The sequence below is a fragment of the Doryrhamphus excisus genome, linkage group LG5 (genome assembly GCF_037039965.1).
Source record: "Doryrhamphus excisus strain RoL-2023G ecotype Guam linkage group LG5, RoL_Dexc_Guam_v1.1, whole genome shotgun sequence".
NCBI classification, from domain to species: domain Eukaryota; kingdom Metazoa; phylum Chordata; class Actinopteri; order Syngnathiformes; family Syngnathidae; genus Doryrhamphus; species Doryrhamphus excisus.
This window is the reverse complement of record NC_136361.1, coordinates 9,403,582-9,431,546: the sequence shown is the minus strand read 5'-3', so window position 1 is coordinate 9,431,546 and position 27,965 is coordinate 9,403,582. Positions and strand designations below refer to the sequence as shown.

At 42.1% G+C, this 27,965-nt stretch overlaps 2 protein-coding genes across 3 annotated transcripts in view; one reads left to right on the top strand and one right to left on the bottom strand.

Moving 5' to 3' along the window:
* The window catches only part of LOC131105616 (lysosomal thioesterase PPT2-A-like), a 213,248-nt gene that overhangs the window by 51,729 nt on the left and 133,554 nt on the right, over window positions 1-27,965 (bottom strand). The window lies entirely within an intron of this gene.
* The window catches only part of gabbr1a (gamma-aminobutyric acid (GABA) B receptor, 1a), an 80,992-nt gene that overhangs the window by 3,482 nt on the left and 49,545 nt on the right, over window positions 1-27,965 (top strand). For both annotated transcript variants that reach the window (XM_058053844.2, XM_078790660.1), the window contains 6 exons: window positions 3,130-3,219; window positions 3,425-3,489; window positions 5,560-5,698; window positions 9,142-9,327; window positions 10,837-10,854; window positions 19,060-19,220. In XM_058053844.2, the coding sequence (XP_057909827.2) occupies window positions 3,138-3,219; window positions 3,425-3,489; window positions 5,560-5,698; window positions 9,142-9,327; window positions 10,837-10,854; window positions 19,060-19,220 (651 nt within the window). In that variant the 5' untranslated portion in view covers window positions 3,130-3,137. The remainder of the gene's footprint in view (window positions 1-3,129; window positions 3,220-3,424; window positions 3,490-5,559; window positions 5,699-9,141; window positions 9,328-10,836; window positions 10,855-19,059; window positions 19,221-27,965) is intronic.

The following is a 27,965-nucleotide window of genomic DNA, read 5'->3' as shown; positions in this document are numbered from 1 at the left end:
TCAGTGCTGGAGAAGTTACAGGCCGCTTTGCTTTCATCCGGCCCAGTGTGTGATGTGTTGCTATTAATGACTCCCGGTGGGCTGTCCCACTCTCTTCTCTCCTGCCTCCCACCCCCCAGATGGAGCTAGGGTGGTGTCTACTTCCTGCACGCTCCTTGTCAGTAAACTCTAAAAATATTGCGGATAATGTTGGTGCCGTCTCCAGCAGCGTTTGTCTGTCTTCCACCGGCAAGCCTCCCCGCCATCTGTCTCCCTCGCGGAGGTGCTTTTGCTTTTTTAGGTCCCTCTCCACCTCCTTTTCCTCCTCTAGCCTCCCTCCCTCCCTCCCTCTCTCTCCCTCCCTCCCTCACACAAACACTTCATCTCATTTGAAGTTTAGTTTCACAAAGAAGGACTTTGTTATTCCAAAGTGCAAATGAGCGGCTATATTTAGTGTGTTTGTTGTGTGTGTGTGCCAGCACTCCACACTTGTGGGATTCCAGATTCTTTGGACTTTTTTTTTCCGAGTTAGCCTAACATAGAGGACGTGCCGCAGTCTCATGGAATCTGCAGTCAAACTCCCCCAACATTGTAGATTTATTCAATCCAAACAGAAAGATTCAGCACGTTTACCTGAGCATCACGTCGTCACTCAAATTTACTGCACCTTTCATGACTTTCTCAAGACGTTTTGAAGTTGCTTAGTGCTGCATTAGGCTTTCTGTCGGATGCTTTATGGAGAGCTCTTCTCATGCAGATATCTGCAGCTGTGTGTATATTAAGTCCACACTTGATTATTCCTTTCCCTCCCGCTCAAGCTTGACAAAGTCGCTCCAAAATGAGCCGCACGCACCTCGGGCAGCGCCACAAGCGGCTAGCACCAATATCAAAAGCACCAGTTGCTTTCACAGGCATCGGGGCGTTACAATATTTTCCACAACCCACCACTTGAGAATTGCTGGCATAGTGTGTTGATGCCAGGGGCCAAGCCTGTTTATGCCAGGGGCCAAGCCCGTTTATGCCAGGGGCCAAGCTTGTTTGTAAAAGTGGCAACAACCTCCATGAGCAAGCACTTTGATGACGGAGCTGAGGACAAATTCCTCAAACTGTGACCTATGAAGTCCTCATGGAAGGGTACACACGTAGGCCAGGGCCCCTTTAAGAACACGGAATCAGTCCTGCATCGTCTTGGATGTTGTTTGTGTCACGTCGTGCTGCGTTACTAATGTGTCAGGTGTGTAGTTTGCGGGGCAGATGCACGATTGCAGGGGTGTCCAAACTTTTTCCAGCCAGGACCCTACTGAGAAAAGGATGCAAGGGACTCTTTGATATTTCATAAAGCAACACATGTTATAAGAAGTTATTTATATTTATATTTATATAGATAAAACTGCATCTCCGCTTCATGATGGTATGTTATGAAAATATTTTTATATTTTCACTTTATTCTGAGGGCTACACAAGAGCTTAGCATGTAGGGCTCGCAGTCAGGAGACCTGGGTTCGATTCTCCGCTTGGGCATCTGTTTGGATTTTACATGTTGTTTTTCCTGGGTACTCCGGTTTCATCCCACATTCCAAAAACATGCTAGGTTAATTGGCCACTCCAAATTGTCCATAGGTATGAATGTGAGTGTGAATGGTTGTTTGTCTATATGTGCCCTGTGATTGGCTGGCCACCGGTCCAAAGCCAGCTGGGGGAGGCTCCAGCATACCTGCGACGCTAGTGAGCATAAGTGGCATAGAAAATGGTTGGTTTTAATTCAACCCCAGTTTTTTCTTTCTTGGGGGGCAGCCATAAAAGATCTTAGTGCACAAGCCTCCCCCCATGTCATGAAAGTCACCACATGTGACTTAACAACACACACAGGGTGCCGGCATCTTCAGCAGCACGTTACGCTGCATGTATCCTGTTCATTTTATGCATTTATATCATTTATTTTGACATTTATGGTAACTGACGTGTTGTTTGTGGGAAATTTCTTTTGTAATTATTTTTGGACCATAAATCAGAGCATTTGTGGGCATCCTCTGTAATGTGCGCATGTTTATGCCGTGCTGGATTTGTGTGTGTTTTGTTGACATCATTTAACACAAGTTCATTGCCTATTCACACGTCATCTCATGAGTATGTGCACGGCTGACAACGCCATGCAAAAGACATTTCACACCCACTACACCAGCTATTATTGCCAGTTTTTAATGACATGAAAACCCCAGCTGATATTTTGAATTATTAGTATTTTAAATATTTTTTATAGGCTGCATGGCAGACGAGTGGTTAGCGCGCAGGCCACACAGCTAGGAGATCTGAGTTCAATTCCACGCGTGGGTTTTCTCCGGGTACTTCGGTTTCTTCCCACATTCCAAAGACATGCTAGGTTAATTAGCCACTCCAAATTGTCCATAGGTATGAATGTGAGTGTGAATGGTTGTTTGTCTCTATGTGCCCTCGGATTGGCTGGCCACCAGTCCAGGGTGGACCCCGCCTCTCGCCCCAAGACAGCTGGGATAGGCTCCAGCACCCCCGCGACCCTCGTGAGGATAAGCGGTAGAAAATGAATTTTTTTTTATAGCCATCCGCCTATCCTCACTGTGGTATGCTGGAGCCTATCCCAGCTGTTTTTGGGCGAGAGGCGGGGTCCACCCTGGACTGTTGGCCAGCCAATCCCAGGGCACATATAGACAAACAACCACTCACATTCATACCTATGGACAATTTGGAGTGGCTAATTAACCTAATTAACATGCATGTTGTTCTAACATGGGTAGGACCCAGAGAAAACTCACACACACAAGGAGATGCCACACAGAGATGCCAAGAGTTGAGATTCAAACCCAGGTCTTCCATATCACCTGACTTTTGGCCAACATGCTAACCATTCGGTAACGGCGCGGTATAGTTTTTTGGTATTTTAACTATTTGATGTATTATATATTGTGTGTGTTTTTGTCGGGTTGCAGAGCCGCTCCATATTTGTAAAAGCAAAATAAATGAAGTGAATGGACTATAAAATTGGATGCAACTCAGGTGTGACAGGAAAGCAGCACCAATACGGCAAATCTAGTGACCTCTATTTCCTCTTTTGTCCTTTTTCAGTCCATCCAAAAGTCCTGAATTTCCACCCATCTCCCCGTGTTTTTGTTCCAGGTGGAGCCATGCCGCCACAGCTTTTGTTTCTGCTGCTTCTCTGCGCTCTTCCATCTCTTGTTGTGCCCATACATAATTCATCAGCGGGAGGTAATTTGTGTGTCTGCGTGACTGTGTGTGGGATTGTGCGGCGTGCCGTGATGGGGTGGAGTGAAGTCTGTGGAGCGTGCTGACTGGAGCTGTGATTTGTCAGATAAATTGACTGTGTGTCCGTTTACGTTGGCCGTTGTACATCAACATCGTTATAATCCAAAGAAGCGGCCTCCATCTTTGCTCCTGTTTGTTGTTTGACCAGGCTGCGCCATCATCCGGCCTCCGAGGGATGGAGGGATTCGATATCGGGGCCTGACACAAGAGCAGGTACGGAGAGCGTTAGAAATACATCATGCTGAAGCAGCACAAGATACCACCAGGATTTTACCGATCAATATACTGCATATGATACAGTATCAGACACAGCATTTCAGTAAATCTTCTCAACATGGAGATACAGTTTTATGATAAAGTTTGTCACACTTGAATGTTTCAGATCATCAAACAAATGGAAATATTACTGAACAAAAATTCAGTTTTTAAATGAAATTGTAATTATTAAGGGAGAAAAATCCCAAAGCTACTTGGCCCTGTGTGAAAAAGTGATTGCTAAAGCTAAAGCTAATAACTGCTTGGGCCACCCTTAGCGCTGTGGAGGAATGTCGGCCCACTCATCTTTGCACAATTGTTGTCCTTCAGCCACATTGGAGGCTTTTCCAGCATGGAGCCTTTTTAAGGTCATGGATTCAGGTCAGGACTTGGACTAGTCTTCATTTGGTTTGATGGACTTGCTAGTTGCTTTCAGCTTGAGGTCACCAACAGACGGCCGGACATTCTCCTTCAGGATTATTTGGTAGACAACAAAATACATACTCCCATTTATCACAGCAAGTATTCCGGGTCCTGAAGCAGCAAAACAGCCCAGACCATCACACTACCACCACCATATTGTACTGTTGCTATGATGTCCTTTTTCTGAAATGCTGTGTTATTTTTACGCCAGATGTAATGGGACACACACCTTCCAAAAAGTTCAACTTTTCTCTCATCAGACCACAGAGTATTTTCCCAAAGGTCTTGGGGATCATCAGGGTATTTATCAAGATATAATGTTCTTTTCCTTGTGCACTGGTTTAGGTCTTGGAAGTCTGGAGTCATGAACTTGTGGGGTCTTTTGTTTCCGGTCAGATAGATTCCAGTTTTAACAGGGGCAGTCACTTTTTCACACATAACCACAGAGGTTTTGATTATTTTCTCCCTTCATAATAGAAAGTTTCATTTAAGAACTGCACGTTGTGTTCACTTGTGTTGTCATTAGCTATTATTAAATTTAATTAAATGTCCGATGAGCGCAAACATTTATGTGTGACAAACATGCAAAAAATAAGAAATCAGAAAGGGGGCAAACACTTTTCCACCCCACTGTATACTGTCATAAACAGTAGTCAGTTTCCCAAGGGGAAATATGGGCTAATAACTATAAAAGCAATCTTCACTGGCTAAATGTACTGCAAAAAAGGTCAGTAAGGATAATTCATAATGCAGCCTACAGGGAACATACTAACTCCTTATTTCTAAAATCACAAATAATTAATCTTGCTGATATAGTTCATCTTCAAACAGCTAAAATAATGCATAAGGCTAAAAATAAGCAATTAGCTAAAAATGTCATCCAATACTTCTCTACAAGAGAGGAGAAATATGATCTCAGGGAAGAAGTACATTTGAAACACTTCTATGCTAGGACTACGTTATGCTAGCCATAGCATTTCAGTATGTGGAATCAAACTATGGAATGGATTGATCAAACAATGCACAACGATGAAAAATTAAAATTAAAATTAAAATTAAAATTAAAATTAAAATTAAAATTAAAATTAAAATTAAAATTAAAATTAAAATTAAAATTAAAATTAAAATTAAAATTAAAATTAAAATTAAAATTAAAATTAAAATTAATTATATTAGGAAAGCAGGAAGTGAACAAATGTAACAGTTAGTGATTGTAAAAGTACCAGATGAAGGGGTAGGATTTAATAAGCTTTGCTTCTTCCTACTCCTTTTGGACATGTGGAACTGGGAACTGATTATGGGATGCACTCAATTGGAATCTGATGCATGTTCAAATGAAATATTACCATAACCATTACCATACCCGAGTGTACATTGTAATGTATTTGCCCTTGAGAAGATGAAGCTGAAATGTGAGGGGTGGTCCTTGCTAAGGTTGGTCTTCTCCAAAGCAGTTGAGACCAAATGACTCTCAGAGACACTTTATTGTCAGCGCCATATGGTGCGGCGTCTTATCCCGACTGATGCCCAAGGAGGAAAGTTAATGCATCATCTGTCCCTAATCACCCCCCCCCCGACCCCCGACCCCCACTCCCACTTCCACAGATCCGCAGTGTGCAGATCCTTCCAGTGGATTATGAGATTGAGTACATCTGCAGGGGCAACCGCGTCATCGTGGGACCCAAAGTCAGGAAGTGTTTGCCCGACGGCACGTGGACGGACATGTTGCAGCACAGCAGATGTTGTGAGTGTTCTTTTTTACACCGCCGTCGCTCGTGACCACCATGTGATTGTTCATTCTACATTCAGGCCACAATATTTCATTTGTTCTCTCTTCCTTACATGATTTGGCTTTTTATTTGGCTTTGCTTTCTCTTCATATTAAACATCTGTGGGATTTATTCCCCAGAGTCTACCAAATTAAAGCTGTGCTTTGTGGAAAAGCAAAAGCTGCAGATTGGACATTGACAATGCCAGAGGGAAAGGCAACACACACGCACACACACGCACGCACACGCACACGCACACACACACACACACACACACATGCTAGATGAAAAGAATGAATTTAATTTGGGTGCAGTCATTTACAAGACAAATACTAGAGATGCTCCATATTGGTACCGGTACTTTATTACCGATACCCAGCATGGTCCAGTACTTTATTACTGATACACAGCATGGTCCAGTACTTTATTACCGATACCCAGCATGGTCCAGTACTTTATTACCGATACCCAGGATGGTCCGGTACTTTATTACCGATACCCAGCATGGTCCAGTACTTTATTACCGATACCCAGCATGGTCCAGTACTTTATTACCGATACCCAGCATGGTCCAGTACTTTATTACCGATACCCAGCATGGTCCAGTACTTTATTACCGATACCCAGGATGGTCCGGTACTTTATTACCGATACCCTGGATGGTCCAGTACTTTATTACCGATACCCAGGATGGTCCAGTACTTTATTACCTATACCCAGGATGGTCCAGCACTTTATTACCGATACCCAGCATGGCCTGGTACTTTATTACCGATACCCAGGATGGTCCGGTACTTTAGTACTTTATTACCGATACTCAGGATGGTCCAGTACTTTATTACCGATACCCAGGATGGTCCGGTACTTTATTACCGATACCCAGCATGGTCCGGTACTTTATTACCGATACCCGGCATGGTCCGGTACTTTATTACCGATACCCGGCATGGTCCGGTACTTTATTACCGATACCCGGCATGGTCCGGTACTTTATTACCGATACCCAGGATGGTCCGGTACTTTATTACCGATACCCGGCATGGTCCGGTACTTTATTACCGATACCCAGGATGGTCCGGTACTTTATTACCGATACCCAGCATGGTCCGGTACTTTATTACCGATACCCAGCATGATCCAGTACTTTATTACCGATACCCAGGATGGTCCAGTACTTTATTACCGATACCCAGGATGGTCCAGTACTTTATTACCGATACCCAGCATGGTCCAGTACTTTATTACCGATACCCAGCATGGTCCAGTACTTTATTACCGATACCCAGCATGGTCCAGTACTTTATTACCGATACCCAGCATGGTCCGGTACTTTATTACCGATACCCAGGATGGTCCAGTACTTTATTACCGATACCCAGCATGGTCCGGTACTTTATTACCGATACCCAGCATGGTCCAGTACTTTATTACCGATACCCAGCATGGTCCAGTACTTTATTACCGATACCCAGGATGGTCCGGTACTTTATTACCGATACCCAGCATGGTCCAGTACTTTATTACCGATACCCAGCATGGTCCGGTACTTTATTACCGATACCCAGCATGGTCCAGTACTTTATTACCGATACCCAGCATGGTCCAGTACTTTATTACCGATACCCAGGATGGTCCAGTACTTTATTACCCATATCGGCAGCATCTCTTGATCTGTGTAGTGCTTTTCCACCTCCAAAGTGCTTTGAGTTCCTTGCAGTTTTACCTACTCATGACACAGCATCAGTATCTTGCCCAAGGATACTTCCACCTGATGACGCTTCTACCTGAGCCGTGCCTCCCCCGACCTCATCCCTCCACATATAAACAGCGTTTGCGTAATGCTGCAATATGCAATACATGTTAGAGAAAAAGTGGTGGAAAACACTGCGTGTGACTGCGAGTGATTCTTCACGAGGTGTGATATCACGTATCAGATTAGATTCATGTCATGTTCCGTATGACAGGTCGGACTTTGTGTTGTTTTTCCTGTTTCCTGTTTGGCACCACGTGCAGCTGCTTTGCGGTTGCTGGGAAGTACGTGTAGTGGCATCTGTTTCTCATTAGTTCTACCTTTTAGATGGAGCATACGCTCATGAAAAAAACCCATTAGACCCGCCTTATTTCTTCAATTTCCTGTTAAACTTAATGGCTGGTACTATTCCAAGTATTTTACCCAAACAATACAATGAACATGACAACATGGAATGCCTAAAAGCACAGTTTTTTTGCAGTGCAATGCCATAGCTATTGATGGAAGATCTTAAAGGGGAACTGCACTTATTTTTGCCCATCATTCATAAGCCTTATGTGAAACCAGAACACATCAGAATGCATTATAATGCAAGAAAATGTGTTAATGTGAGCTAGCTAAAATGCACGTCATTGGGACACGGCTACATCGATGCTTGAGCTCTAACAAAAAACGCCAACAGTGTTCCATTTCCATAACTGACCTGTATATTAACCGAGCTACAGTAATGTTGTTATTGTAGCGGCTAACAAAGAAATACAATATTTCTGGCAAAATAACACAATGTCTTCACATTAGGATTATTTTGAAAGATACAGCTATTCCATCACAATGACAGCGTACATTGTACCTAACAAAATGATTCTCTGTCTGGAGGGAAGGAGGCATCTTATCTTGTCGACGGAAGTAGCGTTACTTCCGACCAATGAGTCTCTGAAATCAATGCACTTTGGAAAATTGTTTCATTATTATCATCAATGTACTTGTGTGATACATGATCACAGCATGTATATTAGACAATAAAACATTTTTTAGAGGGCTTCGTAGTCCAAATAGGTGTATCCCAATGACGTGCATTGTTAGCTAGCTCATATTAACTAGTATTTGGGCATTATAATGCACAGAAAAGGGAAAGAAATATTTGTTCATGTTTCACATAAGGATTGTAAATGATGGGCAAAATTCCCCCCAAAATGTGCAGTTCCCCTTTAATTTGGTTATTATCAAGAAAAGCATGGAAATAGCTGGATATATACGCTCTTAAATGAGACTATTTTTGTTGTCATGATTATATTTCTACCACATACGTATGTACCAGGCATTAAAATGAACAAATAAACTGAAGAAACAAGGATGGTCTAATATTTTGTGTCAATCATTACAATTGATTTGTTTGCAAGTCTGACTGCCATATGTTTATTAGCATAGTTAGCATGCTGCTGCTTCCATAGTACTGTATTTTTAGCATTTAGAAGGTTATCATAGATGTGTGTTAGATGTTTCTCTCTTTACAGACTAATATAATATCAATTCACATTAGTGCTCCATTCTCAAGTTAATATTGTTACTAACTTGCTAGGTGCTAAATGCTATCAGCACAGCTTGCTAGCTAGCCTGTGTATATTAGCTGGTGGCCTACAAGATGATGATGATTTTGCTTGTTTGCAGTGCTGCTGTGTCCTCGCGTGTGGACGTCTCTGGAGAACGGTCAGGTGACGGTGAAGCCGCCGGGGCAGCCGGTGGAGGGCACGGTGCTGCATTACAGGTGTCATGGCGGCTTCATCCTGGAGGGCAGGAACACCAGCCACTGTACCAAACTGGGGAAGTGGGACGCTCCCAAGCCCATCTGCCTCTGTGAGTATTCCAGAAATTCCATAAATGACCTTTAGCACAGGCCATACACTAAATCCCGTGTTTAAATTCCATAAATGACCTTTAGCACAGGCCATACACTAAATCCCGTGTTCAAGTGGAATTGCCTTGCATTTATGGTCAAGCCGTGCTTTACTTTATTCATTTCACATGAATAAAGTAACAATCGTCTGAGAAAAAAAGTAGTACTTCATAATATTATGAGGATGGATAACATCATTTTAGTAGCATATTAGAAAATGTGTCATTTTCTGGAAAAATGGGTTGCGGATAAAGTTATAAAGTCATAATATAGAACTGATCGAAATCTTAAGACCAGTTGGAAAATTGCTAGAATATGGACACATTTGGGCCTTAATGAGGGTTTAAGTAGAGATACAAAATGCAAAAGCAAGATGGAGGAGTGATACAACAACATTCATTCATTCATTTTCTACTGCTTTTTCCTCACGAGGGTCGCGGGGGGTGCTGGAGCCTATCCCAGCTGTCTTCGGGCGAGAGGCGGGGTCCACCCTGGACTGGTGGCCAGCCAATCACAGGGCACATATAGCCCTGTGATTCACAACCATTCATACTCACATTCATACCTATGGACAATTTGGAGTGGCTAATTAACCTAGCATGTTTTTGGAATGTGGGAGGAAACCGGAGTACCCGGAGAAAACCCACGCATGCACGGGGAGAACATGCAAACTCCACACAGAGATGGCCGAGGGTGGGAGACTTGTTTTGAATTGTTGTTTTCAATAAATGCTCCCCCTTCCTACTTTTGCATATTGTAGCTCTACTTATAACCTCATCAAGATTCTAGCTATTTTTCAACTGGTCTTAAGATTCTGATCAGGTCTGCATCCCAACTGTTTCCCTATGCGGCCCTCACTGGAAAAAGTTTGGACACCCCTGATTCATGGTAAATAACATCTGGCGGTGTCGACTATCTGACTGCATTTGTCGGAAACAATCGGGATTTGGGAAAAAGAAGCAGGAAACAAAGAGGTGAACGATTGCCAGCTGGTTATCGGAGTCGGCATGGCAACCAATAAAGTTGCTATGGGAATGTTTGTATTAAAAAAGAAAAGGAGCCTTCAGTCCAAGCAAGTTGGTTATATAACCCACAAGAACGTAGCAAATCAGTGCAACAATCAAGGAATGGCATTACCAGCATGCTTGGAGTGAAACATATATTTCTATGTCATCAATGTTGTGTTTTCATCAGTTTTCTTCAGTGTTTTTTCCCCATTAAGTACAAAGAATGTGTGATGTTTAAAGTTCTATGTGTTATTTCAGTGGTACTGCTGTGAAATAGAAGATATTATATAATCTAATAATGACACATTTTAGCAAGTTGCAGCAAGGCGTACCAATCGCGTTGCTTCTGCTGCCATCTAGCGATGAGCAATGGTATTGCATTGTTTTTTGATATTAGAGTGTCACCAACATTCGAACATAACATTTGTTTTCTTTCTTTGATTCCCTTTTTCCCTACCAAAGATGACAAAAACGACACAGGTAAGCCATTTTACCTTCTTTATTATTCCGTGTAGTCAATTTTATATCTGTACGTGTGTTATTTAACCACAAGGGGGCGCCATTGGTCCTTGAGAAGCTGGAGGTTGTTGTCCACCAGGGGGCAGTGTAAGACGTAATAACAGACGCATTGGAAACCAGTTTCAAAAAATGCAAAATGAATAACAATCAAACCTAGTCCAAAGGGAAGTAATATAAAAGAATGTGGTATTATGCAAAATGTGGTCTGATAGACTATTATATAGAATATGGACAAAAGTATTGGGACATAGCTCTTAATTAGTCAATCAGAGGTTCCTTTGGAGTTGTTCTTGCTCCAGTTGGCCTCTGAATGTTCATTTCCAAAACCCTCACACACATCAAAATGCTATTTAACTGTTTTTCATTGTCAACTAACGGAATGGCCACACCTCCAAATACCTTTTTCATCTCCGTCGTGTGTATAATGTTGCATGAATTGACACCTGTTGGGTATTCTATCCTGTAAAGTCCAGAGCTGTCAAATAAGCAAAAGTAGGTAAAGTAGGTAAGTACAAGGTGTCCCGCTTGGAAGTGAGCAGCACGGAAGAGAAATGAAAGCTTTTCCCATGTTAGGGAATTGAAGTGGCTAAACATTTTCACCGGGGGCTATTGTATCCCCCGAGAGAGCCGGCAGTAAGAAGTTGTTTAACCAATCAAAGCGCTGAGAGGATCAGGACCATTGACTTTGCTCATCAGCGTTTTAAAGTGAGCTCATCCACACTAAAACCCTTCCCTCGCGCCAGCTAATTGTCATTCCCAAGCTGAGCCAGGATTGCGTCTCTTCATTAGATGGCCTCTAATTGCTCTGCCGAGACTAAAAAAAAACAAAGAGGGGGCGGGGTTCTGAGTTGTTGTGCGGGGTGTCGTCATGCAGAAGTTGGGCGCTGCTTAAAATAAATGAATGCATGTGGCGTTAACAGGCTATTTATACTTTGCCATTTTACATGAACAGGTTTTTGTCACTAACTTTGATCTATTTGTAGGGTATTCTGCAAAGTAAGTTTAGTGGGTTAGTGAGCCTGGACTTGCTTGTTCAGCGAAGGTTGCGCTCCTTTATCGCCATGGTAACTTGGACTAAACTTGTAACCTGGTCCTGACCGGGTTATGTCCAGTCATTCAGCATAGAATCAGCTATGAAAGTACCACTGTTTGACTGTTTAACTCATTTCAAGATGGCGTCACCATTTATTGAAAACCTGCGGATCTAACAAGGAGAAAAAAGCCATTCCCTGATGATGTTATCCATCCACAGTATAAGTGAGACGAATTGAGCGAATTGAGAGCTAGGTATCCACGCGACACCCGCTTCTAACTAGCTCATATAAACTCATAAACGCTAGAATGCACAGAAAAGGGAAAGGAATATGTGTACATATTTCCCATAAGGATTTTTCGGCCCTTTGTATTGAGTTGTGGACTCCTATAGAGCAGCTACACACAATGACCAGCACAGAAAGCGTTCTAGTTCTTCCAGAATATGCACCTATTCATCTGTATTTCTTTGGATTTGGTGGTTTTAATGTATTCCACCCATGGTGCGCCTCCAGGCACTGTGGTTGGTCACACTCCCGAGTGCATAGAAACACTTCCGGTATGTGCCGCTAACTTGATAAGAGTTGATTTATCTTTTTAAAGTGTCCGCTTTTAACATCCAGCCATATGTGTTAGATTCCAAATCCCATCCAGAAGTAGAGAAGTCTGACATTTCTCAATGGTAAGTAGCTTTAGTATTTTAGTATAAGGTTTTCTCCAGCATCTGTAGCGTGTTATGTGTTTTGTTGGTCGGCTAGTCCAGCTGCATACCGGCCCATGTTCACAAAACAGTCCTGTGTTAAATGCCGTTGACAGATGCATTTCTTTTGCCACTTGTGCCCGATGGTGGCGTCTTTTGGCATTGCTAGCAGGTAAATGGTGGAGAAGCACGTGGGGCAGGGATGGGGAAGCAGAGCTTGGGGGAGGGCAGAGAGTTCATATATAAGGAAGTCCGCCCTCTGTGACATCACAAAGGAATGGTTTTGCCACGCCTTTTCAAACTGATTGTTTTGAGCTATCCCAAATTTTTTTCAGGGCTCACTCCAAATACGTAATAGGTATGAATGTGAGTGTGAATGGTTGTTTGTCTATATGTGCCCTGGGATTGGCTGGCCACCAGTCCAGCGTGTGCCGCGCCTCTCGCCCGAAGTCAGCTGGGATAGGCTCTATCACACCCCTGCGACCCTAAAGTGGATAAGCGGCATAGAAAAATGATTTATGGATGTTATATCTATTATGGTGTACAAATTGTGCGCATCACCTTATAAATACTTTGGAATTTTCCTCTTCCTCAATCAAAAGCCAAAAGTAGTAGCAAACTAGTTGACTGCCTCTTGTGGCTGCAACGAGTACTGCAGTTGTCTTAATGTTCAAAGTATTTAGTAAACAAGAGAGCTAACATGTACTGTTGTTCATCCCTCACTGACTTATTGTATTCCATGTCACTAAACAGTCCAGTGTGGAATATTCTCTGTCGTCATAAACGTCCCGGATGGGACAAAGTCAGCCATTAAGAGTGCCGCGTTTCCTCAAATAGAAATCTTCATCTCCCGTCTCTCCGCTGACCTTCCTCAACTCCATGTGTCATTACCGCCACCCACTTCCTGCCTCCCCGGCGGGAGAAAGGTCATTGTCTGCGCTCTTCCTGTCTGCATCTGCTGTGCCCAACACACACTGCCGCAACATTAGGTACACTTGTGTCAAAGATACGCAAAGATATTAATGCTCACTTTTGGATTTTTTTCATCCTCGCCTCACTGTGTGTACTGTATGTGTACTGTATGTGTACTGTATCTACTTCTGCCGGGTTGCTTTGTCCTTTGGGTCGCTGCGTGGTGGGATAGCTGAGGCCAAGCCGTGTTTAGTATGCTGGGTTTTTTTTTTGCCTGGATTCCTCAAATTCTGCCTAGCAACAAGTACCCACACACCACAAACATGCTAAAAAAATGAATTAAATAACTTTCATAAATAATTCAAAATAACCATTTTTAAGAAGTGTGTTTGTGTGGTCAAAAAAATTGCAGTTTTTCCTTTCATGTATAATAATATGGTAAAAAAAACTTAAATGTTTCAGATCCTCAAACAAATGTAAATATTAGTCAATGACAATACAACTGACTACAAAATGCAGTTTTTAAATGAAACTTTTTATTATTAAGGGAGAAAAATCCCAAAGCTACATGGCCCTGTGTGAAAAAGTGATTGCTAAAGCTAAAGCTAATAACTGCTTGGGCCACCCTTAGCAGCAACAACTGCAATCAAGCGTTTGTAATAACTTGCAATGAGTCTCTTCCAGCGCTGTGGAGGAATGTTGGTCCACTCATCTTTGCACAATTGTTGTCCTTCAGCCACATTGGAGGCTTTTCCAGCATGGAGCCTTTTTAAGGGGAACTGCACTTTTTTATTTTTTGGAATTCACAATCCAAACCTGAAGACATTTTTTCCCTTTTCTGTGCATTCTAGCTTGTTATATGATTCAGGTCAGGACTTGGACTAGGCCACTCCAAAGTCTTCATTTGGTTTTTCTTCAGCCAATCAGAGGTGGACTTGCTGGTGTGTTTTGGATCATTGTCCTGCTGCACAACCCAAGTTGCCTTTTTGGTTGACAGCAGAATTCATGGTTCCATTTATCACTTTTTATTTTATCACTCAGGGCCATGCAGGTTTTTATCTCCCCTAATAACAAAAAGTTCCCTTTTTGTTCAATTGTGTTGTCATTGACAAATATATACTATTTTTATTTTAATTATTATTATTTGTTTGATAATCTAAAATGTACTTTATGTGTGACAAAACATGCAGAAAAAAATATTTACGCATAAACAATTCTTTTTACCAGACCAAAGTAGTTATTTTTGATACCTGCACGGGACCGCGTAGCTATGGCCAACTGCTCTGTTAAAAAGAATTGTTTAAGAATATAGACCAAATTAACCTCATTAGACTATATATAGTCTATATATATATATATATATATATATGCATACATTTAGTAGATACACACACTGAATATATAATATTATCTTTACCTTTCTTGGTTGGTTGGTTGGTTTTGCCACCTTGTGAAATCTTAAAGGGGACCTATTATGCTTTTTCCACTTTTCCACTTTTCTTGTTATATTATTAAACCATGCCAAAGTTTCAGCTAATGAGGTTTGCGTATTTGGACGTGAGCCCTGAAAAAACTTTGGGATGGCCCAAAAGACTTCTCAGAGTTTGAGAGGCAGTCCCGGTAGTCCTGCAGAACATGCACAATGACCACATTAGATGTTACTGATGCTGCAAAGCTAATGCTAAAATGCTAAAGAAGCTACTTAGCATTGAGAGACGTCTTTAAGTAACTTGATAAACATTGGACTGTCCAGATTGGGGTTCCGGCACGTAATATGTCTGCATGTTCAAAGCAGACATTTTAAAAAGATAAATGGCTGTTTATTATGAACTCCTCTATTGTTTATCAACTCCTATAAAGTGGCATCATCTAGCAGCACAACACCGGAAGTCCTTCTAAGAAGCACTTGGGCGTGTGACCACCCACAGCGGAGTGGGCGTGCCTGGAGGCGGCCCGTGGAATAAATTAAAACATAGCGTTTTCACAGGAAGCACAAATTCCAAAAAAATACAGCTGGAGTAGGTGTAGATTCTGGAAGAACTAGAAAGCTTCCTGCACAGGTTATTGCGTGTAGCTGCTCTATCGGAGTCCACAACTTAATACAAAGGGCGTAATAGGTCCCCTTTAACTGAAAATGACCAGAGATGGTCACAACAGTAAATAAGTTGACCAAAATAGTCCAAAAAGGATGATGCAGTTATCCAAACTACGACAGCCATAACATTGTTACCTTGACGAGTGAGCTTAATTTGCTTTTTTAAAGGTTTTTGACATTTGAAGTGTGCCTAATGAAGTGGCCGCTGATTGCAAACTGCAGGACGAGTGAGTGTGCTGCGCTTTTGACTGCAGAGTCTATGTGGACTGCAATGCACTGCAGTAAAGCGTGCCAAGCCAAGTTAGGTGAAAGCGTTTGTGCGTCCTAAGCCAGGTTTAAAGGTGCCAACATGAGCAATGCCCAAGTCTGCACCTTTGCGACCTTTAAGACAAAAGTCCCAGCAGCCACCTGCCTCCGCAGGGCAAGGGGTCGCTTCAAAAAAACGAAAAAATACAGTGGCCAATGCTGTTGCATCACTCCAGTAAAGCTGCAGCTAAAGTTCAGCGCTGAATAATTGATGGTGCGTTGGCTGGGTCGCAGGGCGGCAGCGAGCACGAGGAGGAGGTGGAAGGCAAATGCCAGCGCATGATGGCGATGCTCACCTCCGCCATGTGAGGCCTCGTTAGCGGCTAGTTGGGCGCACACGCAGCCAGCCACGTAATAACGAGGTTTGGCTAATGAAGCGTGCTAGCATCGGAGCGTCCGACTGCATCGGGGTTTTCACTTTGAGAAGTAATTGTCTTCTTCGTGGGCACCGGAAGTCATTTTCAAGAGGCAGCTTGGAAGGCGATGTCATGACGACAGCCAGGGTGAAACCCAATAAAAATGTCACCGTATGGAACATCTTCATTAGATAATAGACTGTGTTCACGTTTAATATTCAATAACGTAATTAAACTTTCAGCATTATTGTATTTAATTCTGCATTCACATGCATTTCCACTGATTTTTGCTTGTTTCTGAAGCTTCAGCATGTGCTCTCACGTCATAACGCAACAGTTTTACTGCGACTTTGCTGCCATTGTGGAATATTTCTTTTTATTGTGCAAGGTGGCTGCTGCCATTCATAACTGGTGGGAGAAGTGATTGTGTTCATTAGTTCATGGTGTGTCTACAGTGCGGAGCCAGTAGACCTTGGCTTTGAATTTGCACGTTCTGTCCATGTCCTTTCATCTTCAAGTCAGTTTGTCTCCGTTGATGCTTGAATACACGCAGGTTGTCATCTCTGCTATTTAAATGGGATGTTTTTATGTTTTTTCCACTTTTCTGACATTTCTATACATTTGCAAGTGAGCCCTGAAAGAAGTTTGGGATGGCTCAAAACGCTCGGTTTAAGAAGGCGTGGCAAAACTGTTTTTTTGTGACGGGCTTCCTTATGGGCGTGGCTGTAGGCGCGACACACTCTCTGCCCTCCCCCAAGCTCTGTTTCTCTAGCTAGCTCTGTTTCTCTGTTTACGTTGCTAGCGATGGCTCGTAAGGGAAAGCCATATTTGTTTACAATTCCTAAAGACGCCACCATCAGGCGGTCATCAAGTGGTTGGAGTTCCTAATTCCCTACCAGCAAAAGAAATGTATTTTAATCTGTCAACGGCATTCCACACTGGAGTGTTTAGTGAACATAGGCCACTATGCAGCTGGACTAGCCAATAAACTTTCCAACGTTACTTGGTGGTGTCAGTAAGTAACAGTTGATCAGTGTCCTAACTGTGTTAGTTGTTGTGTAAGTCATAGAACAACAGCACTGGTTGTGCGGCACAATATGTATGTAATGACCACATTAGGTGTTACCGATCCACTAAAAAACGTCCGGATCAGATTGGGGATCCAACGCATATGGCTGTATGTAAAAGGCGGACATTTTATAAAGATAAATTGCCGATTATTATCAACTCCTAGAAAGTCGGGTTTGCAGCTAGTGGCACGACAAGTCCTCCTAAGCACTGTGGAGTGGGACCAACCTTATCAGAGTGGGCGTGCCTGGAGGTGGGCCGTGGGTGGAATACATTAAAACAGGCCTTTTTACGCGGAAAGCATAAATTCCAAAGATTCAATTAAATCAAACATATAATTATTGGTACAGATGATCTGACATACTATATACGTATATAGTATAGTATATAGTATAGTAGTATAGTCTATAGTCTATAAATATTCAAAGACAAAGCTTTCAGTTATTATTAGCTACTCTTGTCAACATTTCAGATTTTCTTTACATTGTGACTTTTTATTTTTTTTTTTCTAATTTAATGCTATTACTACAATCTTACAATCTCATGCAAAGTGTGGGATTCATCCACTTGTGCTCAGGAAAATACGTACATTCATGTACAACTCTTAGTATGCGTACACACAAAACTTAGTGGTAGAAGAGTGAAACTACAAATAGCGATAGCTGTGCCTGTCCGATTAATCGAAAGAAATACTCGACTGATTAATTGGTTATTAACAAATAATAATTAATTGCAGCCCTACTATTTAATTGCAGTTTAATAACTGGTGGGTGGGGCCATCAAAGCAGTGATACAGTGTTTCTGCTAGTTGTTTATGACAATGTGACGTCGCCAACTAGTGGCCTGGTGTGCGTGTTGCAGCCTTTTCGTTTACTTTGCTCCATTTCCACGAGGGTGGCTCTGAGAACAATAAAAAGAAAATGAATAGCACGTTTCAGGAAGACGTCTTTGCGTGTTTGAAGTGAAATCAGCCGGGACGCAACAATTGGCCGACAAAATAGTTCAACTCTGAGGGGATATTGCCGAGAGACCCCCTGCCTACCACTCACCCATCCTGCATCCATCTTGCATCCATCTTGCATCCATCTTGCACACACGCAGTAGTGTTGAGTAGTGATGCGGGGTATCCGTGGCAGCTTCCTCTCCCTGCTGCAAATCTTTTCATGTGTTTGAACGCGGCAGCCTTTGCAGGGGGAGATGCTGCCTGCTGCTATTTCCACCACGTCGCTCTCTCTCTCTCTCTCTCTCTCTCTCGCTCTTTTCCACACTCTTTATTTGCCAGGGAGGAAGGGGGGGGGGGGGGCTGCAGCTCCCAATCATCAGCACTGAGCGCCGGCTCTGGTGTCTCATTCGCGCCTGCTTCTTCTTTTTTGTGTGCGCTTAAAAGTCGTCAAGCTGCGACTCGACATTTGCGATTGATTAGTTGCACCGGGGGGGGGGGCTTCTTGTTTCTTCCTCGTCTTATTTGGAGTGGCTTGCACAGAGCTGAGGTCCGCTGGCAAGAGCATCCTCATGTGTTTTGGACTTTTGGAAATTTGGACTTGTGATTGGGTCTGAAGCCATGCCCAGGATGAGCGCGTGTCCTCCGCGGCCGGCTGGCACATCTCGCCGCCATGCGTCCGCTCGGCCCCGGGCATCTCTGACCGTCCTTTGCCTCTTCTTCCTTCTCCTCCTCCCGTGGCCACGGCCGTGCGCAGGCAAGAAGAAGCTGTACATCGGTGCTCTGTTCCCCATGAGTGGGGGCTGGCCGGGGGGGCAGGCGTGCATGCCCTCCGCACAGATGGCTCTGGACCTGGTCAACAACCGGAGCGACATCCTGCCGGACTACGAGCTGGAGCTCATCCACTACGACAGCATGGTGAGTTCAAAACTTGCTTTTTCAATGTATTATTATTTATGCACGGGTGTCTGACTGTATGCACATAAAGTCAAAAATACTTAAATCAATATGTTTATTATGGTTCTATGGTATATTGGTTGCACCTGCAATTTACATGGCCGAAATATTATTACAGCTGCATACAGTAAAGTACAAAAAAACACAATCATAAGTGAGCACTTTTGTTGTTTATCTTGTATTGCCAAAAGAGGAAGTGACTTTCTTGACTGTGTCAATCAAATGTGTGCGTTATCTGATTGGATTTTATGTGCAGATGTAACTAATATGATCCGTACGAGATGATGAGAAACCCAGTTTGACCCAGCAAGTTCAAGTACAGTATAACTAGTCTTCTCCAGCCCCCCACACGCCGGAGGCTCAAACCCCGGTCCACCGAATGAGAGTCCAGAGCGCTAGGCATCCAACTACAAGCTCTTCCATGTCCAGCGCAACTCTTAACTCTTAAGGTGTCAGGTAGTGAGGTTTACTCGTACTGCCCTTCTTGCCTTCATGTGTCACACAACCACCCCAAAAAATACACTTTAATGTTTCTGCTCATCACACAAATTCAAATATTAGTCAACAACAACACAAAGTCAACACAAAATGCAGTAAAAAAAAAATCCAAACCTACAATCCCCCCCCCCCCAATTATCCATGAATCCATTATCCACAAATGGTGATAAACCTTCCCAGAAGTGGCCGACCAACCAAAATGACCCCAACGGGGCAGGTCGTGACGACTCATCCAAGAGGTCACAAAAGGCCCCACAACAACATCCAAAGAACCGCACGCCTCACTTGCCTCAGTTAAGGTCCGTGTTCATGAGAAAGGCAAAAACGGGCTGCATGGAAGAGTCCAAAAACATTAAGGCTCGTCTTAAATTTCCCGGTAAACATCTTGATGATCCCCAAGACCTTTGGGAAAATACTCTATGGTCTGGTGAGACGAAAGTTGAACTGTTTGGAAGGGGTGTGTTCCCATTAAAAGTAACGTCACATGTCAGAAAAAGTACATCATAGCAACAGTAAAATCTGGTGGTGGTAGTGTGATGGTCTGGGGTTGGTTCTGCTGCTTCCGGGTATGGGGGCATGTTTCAAGCCTGTTTAAAAATATCTAAACTATGAAAGTGACACGACCTGGGTTGGAATCTCCTCTTGGGCATCTTTTGCATGTTCTCCCCATGCATGCGTGGGTTTTCTCCGGGTACTCCGGTTTCCTCCCACATTCCAAAAACATGCTAGGTTAATTAGCCACTCCAAATTGTCCATAGGTATGAATGTGAGTGTGAATGGTTGTTTATCTATATGTGCCCTGGGATTGGCTGGCCACCAGTCCAGGGTGGACCCCGCCTCTCGCCCCAAGACAGCTGGGATAGGCTCCAGCATACCCACTGCGATCCTAATGAGGATAAGCAGAATAGAAAAAGGATGGTTGGATATATATATATGTATATATATAATTATTATTATTATGTGTATTCAGATATATAAGTGTTTATTAATAAAGACATAGTACTCTCTTCAGTTGAGTGAGATATACCTACAAAAGACAATATGGGGGGGAAATGTAGTGCGTCAAATTGTGCATCGTGTTATAAATACATATTTATGAATTTCCTCTTCATTGAGGAAAAGCCCAAAATAGCAGCAATAGTAGATAAATAGTTGACTGCCTCATGTGGCTGCAAGGAGTACCACAGTTGTGGTAATCACTGTTGATCAAAGTACACCAAATTGTCCATAGGTATGAATGTGAGTGTGAATGGTTGTTTGTCTATATGTGCCCTGGGATTGGCTGGCCACCAGTCCAGGGTGTACCCCGCCTCTCGCCCTAAGACAGATAGGCTAAAGCAGGGGTGGGCAAACTTTTTGACTCGCGGGCCGCATTGATATGACAAAATTTACGGGGGGGCAGACTATATATTTTACACGTAACAGTCCACCTGGTATTATTGTATCTGTAAAGTTGTCATGCAATCTGCTATTATTATTTATTATTTTATATTTATATTTAAATATTTTAAAAATAATAAAATATTATAATAATTACAATAAAATTAAAATAATAATTATTATATTATTATTATGTAAAATATGCAAATATAACAATAATAATATATATAATTAATATAATAATTAGCATTAATATAATAATTATAATAATCATAATAGTTCTAATAATAATTGTAATAATCTAATAATCTAATAATAATAATAATAATTATTATTATTATTATTATGTGCTTGCGTCCCTTTTTTCAGGAGCACTTTGTAAACAACAGACCATGTCAAAAAACGAAATTGATAAAACCATCAAAAGGTTGGCTCAGGCCGTGATGCCAGGTTGTATGTTGAGTTGAAATGAAATACTTTGGAAAGATTGGGCGGGCCGTATTCAAACACTTGGTGGGCCGGATGTGGCCCCCGGGCCGTAGTTTGCCCACCCCTGGGCTAAAGCATACCTGCGACGGACGGATGGATAGATGGATGAAATATGTTCTATATATATTCTAATAATAAAGAATACTAAAGGCCATAAAGTGTCTATAGGGTCTCGACTTTATGCAAACAAATGAAGAACTTCTGTTTGTAACATTTGTCATTTTCGGGCTAATTGTTTTGTTTTTCAATGACCGGTTGAAGCTAATTGGATTGCAATATGATATTTATCCGGTATGAGCTAGAGCCCACTTCATAGTTTCACACTTATTTATGATCAATGACCCCCCCCCCTCCCCCCACACACACCTGATCAATACCTGGAGGCCCCTCATTAGTCCCGTGGCGTCTGCACGGAAGGAGAAAACACCTCCTACTTGTGGCTCATCAATCATTAATCACGCCATTTGAAAATGTCATCCTATAACTGTACATCCTTCACTCGCTGCCACGGGTTACCATCCACGATGCAACAGTTTGATCACGCTTGGCGCCCCAACGCAGCACCGTCAATATATTAGGGACACGGCAATGTGGCTCACGCCTGCAAACCGTTATTTCCTGCTACTGGCTTTATTTTGATTGGTGAACACGGCTCTGCATTGGAATGCTCTTAAAGAGAACAGCAGCAAGAGACAGTTGGCATGGCAACACAGTCCCTCTCCAAGCAGAGCACATCAGCTCTGAAAGTGTGTGCAAATGAAGGATTTGGACGTGTGCGGCACGTGAGCGTGTGTTGCTCAGCACAGCGACCGCCACCAACGGAAAGCTAAAACAATTCCACGCTGCAAATTGGAGAAGGTGGCTCGCTTGTCGTGTTCCAGGAATCAGTGCTGCTGCCGCTGCTGCTGCCGCCCGCCGCCGCCTCCAGCAGGAGAAGCACACACGATGCACACGACGTCCCGAATAGACGGGGGTTGCTTTGTCTCCGCCTCCGTGCTTAATTCCTTGAATGAAGTCAAGGAGGGGATTTATGGCTGCGTGTTTGCAATGAGGCTTCCGCCTTTAATTGCGCTCAACGTTCTCACCTGGCCTGAATTGGAATGAGCATCTTAACCCTGGCTGACGAAGAAAAGCCATTAGACCAAAAGGGATTCATTAGCTGGAATATTTCCATCCGCTTATTAGCACTCGCATCACATTCCAGCTAATATTCATTCGTCTTGGTTTAACCGCCAGATGACAGCAAGTGGTGCTTTGCTTCGCTTGCGTCTCAGCTTCAATGTTCAATTGCATGAAACACCCGAGGAGGGCGTGCATCACAGCATATCATAGCAATCCCCGCACTTTATGCAAATATGTAATAAACACTGTCATCGTTAATCGTGGGAATGCTGGATTCTCAGCATTCCCACGTAACAAGAGTTGACGTGCAATATGATCGTGAAGGTTTGACTCCCCGCCTTCGTGCGTTTTACAGGATAACCTTGGCATGCAGCAGGGTTAGCAGCACACGATATTGGCTTTTTATCAGCGGGTTTTAACGCTCGTCTCACAACATTTGCACACATATTTCATCACAGACGACATGATTCATTTGCGTGGTCATGTTTTATTCTCAGGATTCCTAAAACGTTTTCCATACGCTGCTGGATCGGTGTAGTGCCTTAGTGGATGCGTTTGGGCGGTATTGGGCTTTCACACAAAGCAGCATCAGTGTTGGTGCTTGTCTCACAGCGTTCACAATACTGTTCCCTGCATTACAATATGACAATGTCATATGTCAATTATTATATTACATAATAATTAGTGTGGATACGAGTCACCACGGTTGGCTGTCAGCATTTAGGAGTTTTACACTAACTGGTTGTGAGTGCGAATGCTTGGCTCTCAGCATTTACACCAGCGCTTTTACACCACTTTCATTTTTGGGAAAAGTAATACTATATTCACTAATAATTAATTAATAATTCTATATTTCATCTCATCTTTGTGATCTAAGTGAATATAATGTATTCTTAATATCAACTTTGCTCTTTTCTCTATTTTTGCTATAGTTTTTTTTTAAATTTCCCCATATTTGAACTTTTGTCGTAAATAATATTTGTCAATTTTCTCTGAATAATATCATCAGTTTATTCCCATATTATAACGTGTTCCCCTACTTAAATCAAAAAAATATATATTTGTTTTGTTTGTTTCTTATACAATAATTTTTTTCTTTAATATTACATTTCCGCCAATATTGACACTGATGTTATTTTTAGATTATTTTATTATTTGTACTTTGTTTTTGTCATATTTATTTGTCTTGTAATTATGTCTTAATTCCCATACTATTTTGACTTTTTAAACTTTTTCTGCAATCTAAATTTCCAAGGAATTTCCAGGGACTACAGGGAACTTTATTTGTTTTTTTGTTTGTTTCTCATAGTGTTGTGGCTTTAAAAATATATATATATATTTTTGTCTTTAATATTTCAATGTTATGCTACTAAAATTATTTTTTTTAACTTATTTTTTTCTAGTAATATTACTCCTTTGTTCTTGTAAAATGAGTATTTTTCAGTATTTGCTCGGTTGTTGTTTTTTATGTTTATTTAATTTTGTCATAATTTGACCATGTACATTTTTTTTTTAATTTTCCTACTATTTCAAACGTAAATTATGACTTCATTCCCATAATATTTTGACCTAAATATCCAAAAATGACAACTTTATTTGCTGTTGTATTTGTTTCTCATATTACGACTTTTTAAAAACTATGTTTTTTGTCTTTAATATTTCAATGCTATGCAACGAAAATGATGTTATTGTTTCTCATAATATGACCACGTTCTTATTCTCTTTTCTTATTTTGACTTTTTTTGTTGCTGAAATGACTTCTTATTTTTCAATATTTGCTTTTTTTGTAAAAGAAAAGTTATTGTGCTGTGGGCCAAAACAAAGAACAGCTGGGCTCCACACTTTGGAGACCACCGAGTTACAAAAACCACAGCAGGATTACGCCAGATTATGCCAGATTGTATGGATAAAAACTGGAAGTATTTTCCTCCATTCCCAGTATTGTTGGGCCGTATTGGCGTCATTCCGGAGAGCAGGGATGAAGTGTGACTTGGGATGTGCCAAGTGGTCTCGTCATACTCGGCCCGAGTCGTTTGCGGCCATTAGAGTGTGCGGCATCAAGCCGTGTCAGGCTTGTTCAACAGCATCCAATATTCATGCCGCTCAACGTTTAATCCCGGCCGGCCAGATACGGCGCGGTGGTTGAGTGGTGTGTTTCCTTTCCTGGGCTATCGCGGCCGCAGTAACTGGCTATTTCCGGCCCTGTGATGGCTGGACACACTGACACACATGCGCGGCACATGCTGGCACGCCGGCCGTTGCCATGGTGATATCAAAGCCGAGACTGTGAACTTTGATCAATTATTAACAGCGACGGCGTGAGACGGCGTGGATGCGTGGAAACGGTGAAAGGAGGTGCTTCCTGCGCCCCTGCTCTTTATTTTAATTGGCAGCCGTGACACATTTTTCCATCTCGCCGTTATTCCTCACGCGTGTCCGCAAAGGCCCGCCAGGCCTCCCGATGGTACGACACAAGTAATTAAGACTTCAATTGGGGCTTTTAAGCGAGCGCGGCGCGGGATTGGAACGCATTGGCGCTCCCTGAGGCCCTCATCCCATCACCGAGCTCCTCGCTTTATTTCCTAGCACGACATGGGAACATCTTCCGTCGCTTGCTGAGCCGCGCACGCTGACATTGATAGCAGCCTGGAGAACTGTGTCGCCGTTGTGACGCCTTGGCGGTTACACTCACACTCATTTGCGTGTCATCTGTGTGTGTATTTGTGTGTGTTTGTGTGTGGTTGTGTGTGTTTGTGAAGGTGTCCATCCAGGAAGTTTCACAAGCCAAAACAAGGGCTGGAAATAACCAGAGGCTGGACGTCCTGTATGAGCTTCTGTAGAAACGCTCTGACGGTGGATTTAGGCTACCTTTACATGGACGTTAGCAACTGCTGGTTCGTGGTCACATGATGGTCACATGATGGTCACATGGTGGTCACATGGTGGCTGGGATAGCGAGACTCAAATGACATTCAAATATTAGAAGAATTTCTTCCAAAAGGTCAGATGGATGAAAATTGAAGCATTTTTTTTCCTGTAGGAAATAATTTCAATCTAATTCCAATGCTCCGCTTTTTATAGGATTCTAAAATGTTTGCCAAAATTTGACCTTGGTTTATGTACACTGCCTCGGTTTTCATATAATATTTATACAACATTCATTCATTCATTCATTCATTTTCTACCGCTTATCCTCACGAGGGTCGCGGGGGTGCTGGAGCCTATCCCAGCTGTCTTGGGGCGAGAGGCGGGGTCCACCCTGGACTGGTGGCCAGCCAATCCCAGGGCACATATAGACAAACAACCATTCACACTCACATTCATACCTACGGACAATTTGGAGTGGCCACTTATACAACAATAAAAATGTCAAAATTGCACTTAATATGACCACATGTGCATGAAGTATAAACCTCCCCTCAAAATATTTTCATTTCAAAGACAAAGGCTAAGTAGGCTGTATGCTAACTACAATCAAACCTTGGTTTCCTACGCCACAGTTTTTGGATGAATCCGATACAACAAAAATTTTGCCTGGGTTTTTGTGTGATGTCAAATGTTTATACAATATTGAACGTAACAAACCTTGGTTTTTGTACATTCTACAGTAAAGTCTCGTTATATCAATATCGGTTATATCGAAGTACTGCTTATTACGATACTACAGTAAAGTCTCGTTATATCGATATCGGTTATAACGAAATACTGCTTATTACGATACTATTTTAATTTCAGTCTTTTATGATATAATTAGTTCCGTTAGTACGATATCCGGTTATTATGATAATCCGGTTACTACGATGCCCTTTTCATCTCCCGCCAGCCAATTTGGTCTGCTTATATCGATACAAAAGCAGCTTAAATCAATCTTTGCTTAAGGATTTCAATACCAAAAAAGAACACATTTTTTCCGACTCCCGACAATATCGATATAACGAGACTTTACTGTAGTTTTTTGTATGATTCGGTTTTTGACCAAAATTTTTTCTCGCTTTTTACAATGCCCTGTTTTTCATACAATATTGAACGTAACAAATGACAATCAAACCTCAATTTTCCTACACTTTAGTTTTCGCATGCTTGTTTTTTAATGACAATTTAGGCTAAATGGCCCCGGTTTTTGTTTTTCAACAATATTGAACAGAACAAACTCCAGTTCAATCTCAGCTTTGAAGGCCCCAGTTTTTGTATGATTCATTTTTAGACTGAAATTTTGACAGAAATGTTGCCTTTTGTACAATATTTTATGTAACAAGCTGCGGTTTTGGAACACCCCAGTTTTTGTGTGATACGGTTTTTGCCTTAACCTTTGTACAATGTCTCAAAACACTATTTACTTGGTTTTTGTACGCTGTCTCAGTTTGCGTACAACGTTGAACATAACAAACTACAGGTAAACCTTGTTGGTTGTACATCCCTGTTTTGGATAAAACTTTTGCCTTTTGTACTATATTGAATGTAACTATATTGTACTATACTGAATGTAACAGACTACAGTCAAACCTTTGATTGCCCCAGTTTTTGTATGATCAGGTTTTCTATAAATATTTTGGCAACAATTTTGCTGAGGTTTTCGTATAATGTCAGAGTTTTCATACAATATTGTAGTAACAAACTACAGTCATTCCTCAGTTTTTGAATAAAAGTTTGGCTAAAATGTAGTTTTTCTCCGTTACAATATTGCACAAAACAAACTACAGTCAAACCTCGCTCTTTGAAAACATCAGTTTTTGTGTGTTCCGGTTTTCAATGAAAAATGATGCCTTGGTTTTCTTTGCCCGCGACTCCCAACTAACCCGCCATGGGGCCAAAGAAACTTGTGAGTGGCAGCAGTTTGATAAAGAAGGCGAGAAACATGATTGAATTCAACCTCGCCAGGATGTACAGGAAGTCAACAATAACAATAACAGCATAGTCTGTTCACTCAGTCTTCAAAAGCCCCCCCCCCCCCCCCCCCCTAAAAATGAAACAGGACTAAAGTAGCTGTGCAGTAAGTCCAAACCCAGCTAATGTGCTGTGGGCCCTTTGGGTCCCCGATTGTCCTTTTGTAGTTTTTTGCCAGTCGGGTGCTAAATGGCTCGTAAAATAGTTATATTAAAATATTATTAGATGATATATTATGGTCTATAATTTGCCTTGCTGAAACCGCAGGTTCTTTTCATAATTATTTTCTATAAAATGTATTTTATACTCATGTACTCATTTTTTAGAGTGTCC